The sequence below is a fragment of the Apteryx rowi genome, unplaced genomic scaffold (assembly GCF_003343035.1).
Source record: "Apteryx rowi isolate R43461 unplaced genomic scaffold, aptRow1 scaffold_179, whole genome shotgun sequence".
Lineage (NCBI taxonomy): Eukaryota > Metazoa > Chordata > Aves > Apterygiformes > Apterygidae > Apteryx > Apteryx rowi.
Genome location: NW_020448074.1, coordinates 12,543 through 25,262, shown reverse-complemented (window position 1 = coordinate 25,262; position 12,720 = coordinate 12,543). Strand labels below are relative to the sequence as shown.

Sequence of the window (12,720 nt, the reverse complement as noted above, 5' to 3'; positions counted from 1 at the left end):
CCCCCCCCCCATGGTATATAATGTTCAAAAATCCCTGCTTAGCTCTTGGGAAAATTCAGATTGCTGGAAAAGCAAATATCATCCAACAAAAATGTTTTGCCAAAAATAGTGTTAAGCATGTCCTCTTTTAACTGGCAAAAAAGCCAGTTTGTTTGGCTTAAACATTTTTTTCTTTTCCTTTTTCAAGGTTGGCACAGCATGAAACTATCTTTAATAGCTGGGACTGCTGTTAATATTTCTTAAAATATCTATTTGATAAGATATAAACAAAATCTTAATCTTTTGTACTAACCTCTTCCATGCAATTCATCTGTCAGAACTGTATTTAGAGGAAGTGGAATGGGGAGGAGGAGAATTGCAGGTATTTCTGAAGTAAGGCCAGAAGTAGTGTTGTCTTGTACATTTCTAAAGAAAAATTTCCTAGAATATTGTAGTGCGTTTGGTAAACTCTACTGGACTGGAGACCTTGTGATAGGAATGTGCATTTTACTGTGTCCTGATCATATGCTTTCAAAAATAGCAAGTTGGCCATGCTTTCTAGAGATATCTTTGATTTTTAGTGATCCACAAATTCTAGCACTTAGCACGCTTCAGAACCTAGTAAATGGCCATGCTATGCATGCATTAATCATGTCTGTAATCATCACAGCAATCAAGTATACTGTATATGGTTCTAGTTTATATGGACAAACTGCACAGTTATCATTCCTGGGCCAGTATGTGGTCAGGTCTTGGAACAAGGAGAAAGGTCCCACTTTTACTTTTAGTGATTCTTCTATTGGTGTTTTTGATGTTGTGGAGGGGGCGGGGGGGTGGAGAGCCTGATCAAGAAGGCTGGAAATTAAGAGAGGGAAAAGAAATTGATTCCTGGCTCTGAGAAAGATTTTTTTGGATGCCAGTGAAGAACTGGCTTCTATGGAACAAAGTGTTTGGGGACAAGAGCTGTTGAGTAGAATAGAAATTGGACAAGAGGTCAAAAGACTCTGAGTAATGCATGGGAAGAGAGAGTAAAGAGGTGAAGAGTTGCAGACAACTCTTAGTCCTTTATGTTAAACTCTATTTTTCAGCTTTAATAATTCTTAGCATAGGTTTTTCTTTATAATTCATTAAAGAAAGGAAGTCAATTGCCAGTTACACAGCTCTGCTTGGAGAATTTTGAATGTAACTTTTTCTTTTTTGCAAAGAGTGTCAGTTTTGCTGATGTAAAATGAACTTAAAGCGTCAATACCCATCTGACCATGAATGACTTTCCAAATTCCTTGATCCTGGACCTGTTCTATCTCTCACCACTGTTTACAGTATGCTCTTACACCTTACTGCAAGCAATACTTCTTAAAGACTCATCTTCCATCCAAAGAGGACTGAAGGATAATATTGCTCTGAACTTCCTTATTTCTCCCAAGTTACATTTCCTCTGCAAAGTGGAGTGATGTAAAGCTACCACCTCAGACAATTTGTGCTCTAGGAAATCCTAGAACAGGTTGACTGTGTGGGTTGCTGGATGTTTTAGTTATGTAGTGGAAGTCATAGAGGGGGAGAGCCTGGATTAAAGATTTTACATTAAATTCAGAGAATAGGCTGGGAGGGACCTCACAAGGTCATCTAGTCCAACCTTGTTGAGTAAAATTCTGCGTATCTCCAAAGCTGGAGCTTCCACAACTTCTGTGGACAAACTGTTCTAATGCTTAACTCCCCTCACTGTGAAGTGTGCCTTTTTTTTTTGAACTTAATTCCAGTCAGAATTTCCCTTGCTGCAACTTGTGACTGTTGCTTCTTTTCCTTTTGCTTTACAGCCTCTTAACCTTCCCTCTTCCCCTGTATTAGAGGACTGAAACTGGACATAGTATTCCAGGAAGCAGCCTCATGAGTGTCAAATACAGGGGAATAATCACCTGCCTTGAGCTGCTGGCTACACTCTTGTTCTTATAGTATAGATATGCTAATTTCACTTGGTTGTGGGCCTGTTGCTTTTGTTATAGTTTCTGATATCATTCATGTTTATTTCTCTTACAAGACGTGGATTGGGAATCGAAGACGGAAATATCGTTTAATGGGGATTGAGGTCCCACCCCCTAGAGGAGGTCCTGCTGATTTCTCTGATCAATCTGAATTTGTTTCTAAATCAGCACTTAATCCAGGAGAGGAAACTGCTGCTGAAGTGGGGGATGATAATGATAGGAATGATGAAGTATCAATCTGCTTATCTGAAGGAAGCTCACAAGGTATTTGAAAATGCAGTTACTACTGTGCCTATATTTTTACTTTTTTGCAGTTTGCATGCTTTGGATTCTCTGTTGTACACATTCAACAATGTCTGAAAGTGTGTCTGACAGTTGCAAATTATCTGTCTTGGCCATGCTGAAGGTACAGTTTGGTCTTTCTTTTCTACCTCTTTCTATATGAAATATGTTGGTTTGTTATCAGAAAGTTTGCAGAAACTTTGCATTGTAAAAACCTCTGTTTCTGCTAGATTCATCAGAAGCTGGTTGACAAGTTCACAATTTGTTGGTACAACTGACAGATGGACAGAAAGTACAAATGTGTAAACCTCATTTCCCTAGGAAACCAGGTTTAAAACATGCTCTTAGTTAACTTGCCAGTTGTACTCAGCTTGAAAATCTATTCCCATTAGCCTAATCATATCAAAATTTTTTGTCTAAATAAGCACTAATGTGACAGAACCTGCTTGCTTTGGGCTGGCCAGAGCTGTGTAGTTGCAGTTTTCATGATACGAAACCCATGCTGATCAGACGTATTCAGAAGATATGTTAGCTGAAACCTGGTGTCACACTAGAACAGCTTCACAGTGTGTCAGAACCCAGTAGAACTTACAGCCATTAAGCTGTTTGAGATGTGTATGTGGTCTTTGACAAGCAAATAAAACAGTAGAAAAGATCAAAGTCTGTAGCAGTGGACTGCTCGGAAAGCCTCAGAACTGCACACACAGGGTGCGTGTGTGTTCTCAATACAGTTCATGATCTTGAGTGATAAGTGTCTTGACCTTAATTCCCTTGTACTCCACCTAACAGAACTGCATGGCCAAATTAAATCAGCCTCTCTCTCTCTCTCTCTCTCTCTCTTTTTCTACGTTAGTACTCTGGGCCTAAGGCAGATGAACTGCCACTCTGCACATTTCACTAGCTTCACAAGCTCAACTAATTGCTCCCAGTGCTTCTGATTAGAAGAGATCAATAAAGCCTTTGCTCTCTAAACTAAAAGAAAGTCTGACCTAGTGCATGCTATTTCAGCATAGCATGCCAGACTTGATCTTGTCATTTGTTTGAACAACTTTAAGGAAAGAACTAGAAAAATGGAGAATTGCTGAAAATGAATTTGTGATAGCTTTGTCAGATTCTACTGTATAGGGAAAAAGATGATAAAGAAATGGGTCAAATGATTGAAAGCCAAGTGAGATGCAGAATCTGAGAGTCCCTGATTTGCCCGAGGTGGGGAAGGAACTGATTTAATAAGATCTGTCTAAAAGAAGATGGTGCTGGGGGAAGAATCTGAATTCTCTGCAGCTTAAAGTGACAAATAACACCACATTTATTGAACTAGGCTTTCTTAAAATAGGATAGAGCTGTAAGACTATGAGTAGATGATTATAATCAAAGTTTAAGCAAGTGCAAAAAGACTATAGGTTTCCTTAGTGTCCAAGAATGCCTCTTTCATTCTTTATTCTAACAGAAGAATTGTTTCTGTTAACTTCCACAGTCCAGTGGAAGTTCAGCTCAGTTGATTTTGAACTTCCTGGAAAACACTTCCACCAACAATCATGTTTACTATTCAGTCATGGAAATGTGGCTGTTTGTAATCTTTGAGAACTATAACTGTTGGTCCTAATGAAAGAACCCACCAAACTCTAAGAGACAGAAAAAGATATTCTTAGTCACCTAACTAGAGAGGAAGTGTTGATGGCAGCTGCTTTTTAAAAGTAGTGCATAAATTAAAAAAGCTGTAGTCTGATGCGAAGTTGAGCATTAAGTTTCTCTAGTAATATTAGCTTGCCTTTTTTATGTTAATTGAATCCATAGTTTGTGTAAATGGATACAGCTCTGTGGAGGCCACTGTAGCTGTGCCAGTGTATATTAGCTGAGGATGAGTATTTAAAGAGTTTAAAGTGCTGTAGGGAGTTGGATTCAATAGTCAAATGAATGAAATGGTAAATCTCAAGGTTACAGAGGGATTGGTGGTTTAGATGCTGTTTTGGTTTCACTTGAGTGTGCTTCTTAGATGACTTTCATTCCTCTGAGTGGAATGATGTGGTCTTGTATTGCTGCCTGTTATTACAGTTCTCCCTTTTGGACCCATTTGCTTTTGGTACTAGCAGAAACTTTCTTCTGAAGTTGCAGCCAGTACAGTTTAAATTTATTTGAAACTACTTCAGATAAAGTTTGTTCAGTTAGAGGTATTTAATAGACAGAAAAGTTATTTAAAATGATAAAATTCTCTGTATAGCTAGTCTGACCCAAATGTTACCCATGCTTTGCAAATGTTGGATAACTCCAGTTAAATCCTGCTGCTTCTGTGTTTGGAAGAGGCACCCACCTGCACCATTATCTGCCCTCTCTTTTAGTAACCTACCTGAACAGCTACTGCCCATTCACTGTACCTCCTTTCCTCTTTAGGTATGGCAGCTTGACCGCTTGTCCCTTTTTATGCAAGCTCTGCCCTCTGCAGAATATACTACAGAAAGTAGTGTTTCCAATTAATAGCCTAGCTGTTATTAACACCGTTGAAATTTTTAATCATAACTGTCTTTGTGTTTTGGTTTATTTCTTGTTTTGCTATTTCTGTCAACCACTTTCTTCTTGACAGTATTCTAAATGTAGAGAATTGAAGTAAATCTCAGAAATGTACTTAATTACAGGAATCAATACGCATACCTTTCTCATTTTTCATATTGGCCGTAGTTCAGGGATAATGGAATTGTCTAGCACTTATGGCTGAGATTTAGCAATAAGATCTGCTGGGTTTTCAAGTGTGTGCTTTGCTGATACATGTAAGGGACGAGATTAGATTCACTAGGAGGAAACATTTTGCCATACAAGAATAAAATAATTATCTGCTTGATCAGTTTTCTGTTCAAAAGTATTCAGTGCCTACAAGGAGGAGGTGGGATTCTGGTACGTAGCCTATAATTACAGGGCAAGCTGGATTTTTCATGTAAGAATTTACTGAAGAAAAAAAAAATCCTTCTTTCCAATTAAATGAGGCAAAATATGGCTTGAAACCAAGGCAGTAGAGATTTTGAATGTGAATGTGTTTAATCAGAAAAGTTCTAGGTAGGTCTGGTGTGAAACTCTTCATTTCCTTTGAATATTTCAACCCGAATCTAAAAATAGGAAAGTCTTAGTGCAAGTTGCACGAGAGTAACTGATAGACTTTTTTTTTCTGTCTTTCCAAGTTATGATTGTCCCAAGTTTGGCCTGAAATACTGGTGATGTGATGTCTCATTTATTAAGATATGCAGTATTTTTTTTTATGAATAGACACTGATGATATGACTTTGCTTTTGTATATAGCAGACGTGACATATTTAGTGGAAAAGACTAGTAATGTTCCTCAAGCATGAAATTTGAATGAAATCTGAAAAACTAATTTATTTCTGCAGAAGAGACAAGTGATACTCTTCAAAATGAAGAAACTGATCACAAAGAAGATGACCAGAATCCAGTATCTACTGATAATGTGGTGTGTATGCTTTTCCTGTTCTAGTTATATGACCTCCTTAATTGTTGATGTTGTTGTCCAGCACTAGTGTTTTTCACTAGATGAAAGCTTCAGTTGAGTGTGCTGAGTCCTTCCTTATTGCTTGAGTACTACAAGAAACTGGTTGTGGTGGAACTGTGCACACTCAGTAGAAATTGAATAATACAGATTTTTCTGTATTACTACAACCTGATGTTGTTCTTCTGGAGTGCAGAACACTCTGCTTGCGTAGCACTCTGTAAGTACGTATTGTAATAAAACAGTAAGAATAAATGACAGAATAATAACAAAAAATGATTTTCAGTAGCTTTGAGAAATTCAGGTGTCTCTAGTGTTTCTTCTCTGTAGCTAACCTTGGATCTGTGGGCTCAAACCAGGGCTGGATATATAGTCTTCATTCCCATACTCTTCATAGGGCATTATTTAGATGTTTATTATTTTCTCACATGCGTTCACTTTGAGTCAAACACAGTTCTTGCTTTTTTTAATTGACTGCGATAAGAACAAGGAAGGAAAGACAGAGGGAGGAGTCATGGCAAATAATGTAATATGTCCCCTTTGTTTAGCCTGTCTTCTCTCAAATTAGAAGAAAGGAGAGGAGGAAGAGGAGAGAAGACCCCAAGTGGTAGGGTAATTTTTATCTTAAAAAGTTATCTGGAGAATGAACAGGCAATGGTTCCAGTTCCCAATTAGACTCTTCTAATTCAATTAGAGGTTAAACTACAGTAGCTCAGGACATGACTAAAACATTTGTTTTATATTAATCACGCATAATCTGAAATGGGAAAGTGAACAGGAGATTTCCTTCCCTTTATATATAATGAGAGAATGTTTTATTTCTTTTTTTAATATATGATCACCTTTTGGGTAGACTAAAATTCCAGCGCTGTATTTCTTCTGGTTAGCCTGAAAAGAATGGCTGCCCTTTTCCATTCTCTTTAACCTGATGGCCTGCTGTGACCTTAGAAGTAGTAACTCTTGAGTTTCAGGCTGATGTGTTTACCATGGAGATGCAGAATGTAATATGAAAAGGTCTGCGAAGATGATGCCCAACAACAAATTGGTTCTCCAGTTTACCTGAACCACCAACATTATATAATTTGATATAATAAGAGGGGAAAAAAACCAAGTAGTTATTTCATATCATGTTCTGAAAACACCGTAACAAAATTTCAAAAAGTATGCTGTTAAAATTGGACTAAGATACATTGGACTTGCATACCAGACAGTTCTTTATTTGAAATTCTAATCTGTTTATCCTCTGCTATCTTAAAATATAGAATTGTAAGGAAGACAGGGTTGAATGTTTGGCATTTATTTAGAGACTCTTTCCCTCAAGCTGAGTCTAAAATCAAAAATTTATTTAAATCGCAGTGCTAGTATATGATAACAGCAGATCTTTGTGACATTAAGCCTTTGAAATGTTATCACTTCAGCTGTGTTGTCAGACACTGAATCACAGAAAATGTGGTTTATACTCCCTACCTTCAACACGTGCTCATTAGCTTAGTGGGTACTACTACTGAGAGAGTGTTAACATGTCTAAGGATTTTTTCCTTGGAGGTTAGGAGGAAATTTTTGATGGCTGGTCTGCAGGCAGACAGAAGAACATATATATGTTGCAGAGATATAGCCTCCTATTAAGTAACGCCTCAGGAACTAACCATTAAAGTGTACTTCTGTCACTGTGGGCCCTTGCTTAAGTTGTATTAAATAGTGTATTGAATAATATAATAGGTTAAAGCAATTTTATTATACACAGTCTCATAAATGTTTACAAGTGCTAGAATAGTGAAAGGTAGTATAAAACCCCCTTCTTACACTACCATTGCTTCTTTCTCAAAAATATAGTGAAATTTATAGTTTAATCCTTCTTAGTTCTTGGTAAAATGCCAGTCTTATCACTATCTAATTCAAATTCATTCTATCTGTTTGCAATCTAATTTAGATGTGAATAAAAAAACCCTCATAGGTGCCCTAAAGATGTGTAAATTTTGTGTTTTTTCCTATCAAAGTATGTGTTAACATAATTCTCTCACATACCAAGGTTTTTTGTTAGGGAAAAAAAACAAAACGCATAAGTGCTAAGTAGTTTAAAGGGAATGTTTTAAAAGTTGAGGTATGATTATAATGTATTTCCAAATTTTAAACAGCATTTAGGTTGGCCTTTAACACTGTATTTTAGATAGCTCTAGAAACCCAATAAAGCTCCTAAGAATTTTGGTGGATTAAGTAAAAATATCGATATTTATTTATTTTATACACGCATGCACGCACACACACATATATACACACACACATTTGAAACTGTCTATCATATCAATGTCCTCTATTCTTCAGGGCATTTGACTTGCGCTATGGCCAAAGTAGACCAAAGGAGAGATTTTATTCTTTTTTTTTTTTGGGGGGGGGGGGGCAAGGTGTAGGTCAGTTAGGACTTCCTAGTCATTTGCCATAATGTTGATTTTTTTTTTATTATTATTATTATTTTTATTTTTCCTGTCTAATTCCAGAGGAAAAAACTTTCTTACTCTGCTTGGCCCTCTAGGATGCCTTCAACAAAGGGCTTATGGAATAAATGCAGGCTTCTGCAGGCTGTAATGAGATACGGTATGCAATTTAATTGCCAAAAGCTCAGTGACATGTAGCTCCTTCTCTGTAAACAGCCTGAGTCACCACGGCAGCAACTGTCCCAGGTCTGCATATACACAGTTCCAGTTTGGAGTCTTCCTAGAGCTCCTATGGCTGAGGTGCATGATTGCCATCTAATGGGGGCTCCAAAACTCAAAATTGCTCATGAGCAGGCAAAAAAAACCCCTATTACCTTCTTCCTTACATGGTAGTTTGAGATAAGCATTGTCGTTTGTTGCTCTAATCTATAAATTAGAATATTTGGAATGAACCATCTACTTCTGTTTCAGAAAATAGAAATTATAGATGATGAAGAAAGTGATATGATAAGCAATTCTGAAGTGGATCAAATGAGTTCTCTCTTGGATTATAAGGTAAGTAAATTAGACCATGAAATAGTAAGCAAGATAGCCCTTCACAAAAAATTCAAACAGGTTTATCTACGAGGAATTGAGCCCAGGAGCATGGGAGCCTGGAACTCTTCTGCTCTCATCAGGTAGCCATAGTGCAGCACATTTCCCCTTCGGTCACATGCCAGGCAGTCTCATCCCATCTGCAGTCAGTTTATCTGTGTTTCAACACAGAGGGAGGCAGGAAAAGTCCCATTTCTACAGAGCAGCTACATTAGTGTAAGTGTAGCCATCTGCAGCTCTCACCAAGTGTCCCGAACCAAAACAATTTATTTAGTGTCTAAAATGAAACTTTCACTCTATGCCATAATTGTTCTCTGGAGTGTTATGGAATGCTTTTAAAATATGATGTGATGCTGCCAGCTCTGGAAAGAAATAATAACAGCTGGAATCCTCTAACAAAATAGGGGGAACTGAGAAGGTAGTAGCTCTAATATTGTAGTGCAGAACACATAAGCATTGTAGCCTGCAGGACTGGTTGTAAGCAGTAGTTGCGGGAGGGAAGAAAAGCAGTTAGATACCTGACAGCCGCTGTCTTCTGCCAAATGGTAAAGGTTATGTGTGTGCTATTGGTCTCAGAAGAGTTGCCAAGTTCCGTATTGTATTTTGAGCATGTTTTTAATGTATGTAGCTGACTTTCTAACTTACAAAATAGGCATATTCTACTAACAATAATCAGTTACCAAAATGCTAAATAGATTATCTTTTTCAGAACAAAAATTAATCCCTCAAGCAGTATTTTCCTGGTAAGGGCAGTGCAGAATGAATAAGGATAAGAGAATGACCTTTTCTTAATGTCACCTGTCACCAAACTGAAAGGCTTGTTGTGACAGCACGCCCTACAGAACCTTGTCTGTTGTTTTGTTGTTTGACATAAGTGATTGGTTTTTGTGGCTGTGTGTTTTCTGCATAAATCTGTATTCCATCTTTTACTGGACAAAATCCCTTGCTGAACAGGCAACTTGTAAATTTACATCTATAATAAATCCATTAAGCTGTTTTTTATGAAAATATCTCCTTTCATGAAATATGCAAAGACCAGATTTTCAGCAGTCCTCAAAGTCACAGCCTAAATATATATCTCTTATTCTCAGAGCTGTAAACAGTATGGTGATTTGTGTGTGTGGTTTGGTGTTTTTTGGGTTTTTTTTTGTTTGTTTGTTTTTTAAGGAATGTCAGGTTTTATGGATTTAAAAAAATGCATGTTTATAGGCTTGTTAAATCTTTTGATTCATTGCATAGTGTTACCTTTTCATGGCAACTAAATTTGAATTTCAGCCAGTCTAGCAAACGCGAATATCGGAGCACAGTTCTATATTATAAAAATATTTTCATCATTGTTAAAATGAAATGCCAATTGGTAAGTTTGCTTTTGAAATTTGCTTCTGCAGTTATTTGCTGCTACGAAAACCATCCATCAAGGAATGGCTGTTTTTTCACCGCCAACCTAATTAGTCATATGGTTATGTAGTCAAACCCAACTTATAGAGTTTTCTTTTTTTTATTATTTTTAATCCTCCTTTTCATACAATATGGATAGGGGAAATAGTGATAAAATATCTGGTCTTCTGTCAGTATACTGTAATGTATTCACCAGGACAAAAAACCTGTACAAAATAGCTGCAAATCAGAATCTCAGATCTAGATTCTAGATTTCCATAATGCAGTTTTACAAGTACTCATGAAAACATTCACAGGAGATTTTTACCCTTTCCCTTTTGTCGTCTCATTCTTCTAGTTTTGTATTCTATGACAGGATTTCAGGTATACATGTGGACTACACTGGGGATTATAGACGAGATCTTGTGCAACACAGTATGGAGTATGTGGGCACACAATTTACCACAGGATAAGCTAGGTCATAAACTTTAGCTTAGAGTTTACTCTGTATTGACTATTTTTAATTAAGCTGTCTTGAATTTACCAGGGGATATCAGAGACAAGCAAATGGAACACTTGATCGTGAAGTAGCTGTGAGCCTAAATGCTTACTTTCTGTGATGATGTCTTTGTGTATCCCTAACAATTTCTTTATATGTATGTTTTCATTATCTTATGGAGGATGTGCATTCAGTGCCGTTATATGGATACCTTTTGCAAAAATGCATGGTGATTTTGATCTTGAAAAGCAAACTGTATATTTAGCTTACATGATATTTGCAAAGGTGAATAACAAGAGAAAATTTGCTTTAGAAATGTTGTATCTATCTGTCAGTCAGTCTATCTTATACATCAGTCAGTTGATAAGTTTGAAGAAGAAGAGATATTTGGAATAAACTGAAGTACCATATCTGAATTTTTGATCAGGAAGTTTGTTATCTCCATATCAAGGAAGTCATTTGCAAATACAGTGACATGTATTTATAGAAAGGTTGGAAATATGCCTTTTTGTCCACAGGATACACACTGTTCATATTTCTCTGACAGTACAGTTAGAAATCTTATACAAAGAAACTGTTTTTTTTGAAATGTTGATATGTTTCTTCTGTTGCTGAAGCCAGGGAAAGGTACAAGATCCAGTGATAACTTTGCTGCCTCTCCTTCAGCTATTTATCGGTCCTGCTTTGGTATAAAGCTATGGGGAATTGGAAACTGAAAGTGGGGAAAGAAAAACAGAAGCTCTTTCGCATGTTATTTAATACCAGTCATAAGCTGAAGACTTCTGTGTCTTATCTGAGATTTCAGCCCTGGGAGTGGATGGTACGATACGTAGAAGTGCACTTCTGCATGTTTAGCAGTGGCAGCAGAGGGATTCGGGATTGGCTTGGCAATTGCGGAATTCCTAGTAATGAGTGGGTGACTCGGTTGCAGAGCAGGTCTGCCTTGGTTTGTGAGGCAGATGGACCTTCTTTCCCTAAGTAGTCTGGGATAGTAAAGATTTCCTCTGTTAATGGTAGTATCATGAGAGTGAGTTCATAGACTTCCTTCTAATATGTACATAAAATTTTCAAGAAAAATACTGGTCATGTTACATACACAAACAGTTAGAATACTGTTCAATAACATCCACACAGAAAATGGTGTCCTATGAGAGGAAACCTCCGAGTCCTACTGGCTTTACATCTGCCAGTATGAAGCACCTCCCTGCTGAGAGTCCCAGCTGCAGCATGTGTAGGTAGAAGTGATGGGGGCACCTGATAACCATCCAGGTCCCAGCGGAAACACAGAAGTGGGGCAGGCAAGAGCTTGCATCCCAGGTGACATAAATCACTACTTAGGGTTCATACTATTTTATTATTTCCATGTAGGGATTGATTGCTAAAAATCAGAATGGTAAATATTTTATCAATACATGACTGAATGTGGGGAGTAAATCTGAAACATCATCCTTCCAAATTTCCCATGTGACCTGATTATTTTCTACCACAAGTATATCCCTATTTTATAAATATATTCCCATTCTTTCTGTAACCTCAGGGATCCTGGGGAGGTTAGTGAGCTGACTCTTCAGAATACACATCAAACGCAGTTGCACTAGAGGATGGTATATTTTAGTTTGGTGGCCTTGAGGAATTCTTAAGTTCTTTTCCTTGGTCTTATTGTCAAGCCTCCTGCTGTAGTAAACGAATTTAGTTGCTGTCTGTTCTTATAGTTAGCCTGCCTTTTCAAGATTTTTTTTTTTTCTGGGAAGAGACCTAGCTTTTGTTTTTCTTTATTTTAAAATGGAATTGGAGGTCATCCTTATAGAATAAAAAACAGTGCTTTCAATGTTCATGTAAGCATTGGCACAAGTCATTAATGCTTTAACGGTGCGCAGTAATTCTGAAGTGCCTTGTCTGCGTCTAACATGATTTGCTATTACATATGTCTTATGCAGGATAATGAAAAATGAACTGGCATATGCTTTTTTTTTTTTTTTTTTAAGGACTCTGGATTCAGCGTGATGTAATTGGTGGCCCAACAAAACACTCTTTCGATCATATTCATGCATTGTTCCAGAATTCTACAATTCTAGAATCTTGGGCTTT

At 37.2% G+C, this 12,720-nt stretch overlaps 1 protein-coding gene across 5 annotated transcripts in view; it reads left to right on the top strand.

Annotated features, from left to right (window-relative positions):
- HDX (highly divergent homeobox) overlaps positions 1 to 12,720 on the top strand; it is a 57,448-nt gene that overhangs the window by 37,907 nt on the left and 6,821 nt on the right. For 4 of the 5 annotated variants that reach the window (XM_026061268.1, XM_026061267.1, XM_026061265.1 and 1 more), the window contains 3 exons: positions 2,015 to 2,222; positions 5,615 to 5,694; positions 8,634 to 8,717. In XM_026061268.1, coding sequence (XP_025917053.1) covers positions 2,015 to 2,222; positions 5,615 to 5,694; positions 8,634 to 8,717 — 372 coding nt within the window. Of the gene's footprint in view, positions 1 to 2,014; positions 2,223 to 5,614; positions 5,695 to 8,633; positions 8,718 to 11,298; positions 11,453 to 12,720 lie in introns of all 5 variants that reach the window. The other variant, XR_003252746.1, reaches the window with a different exon arrangement.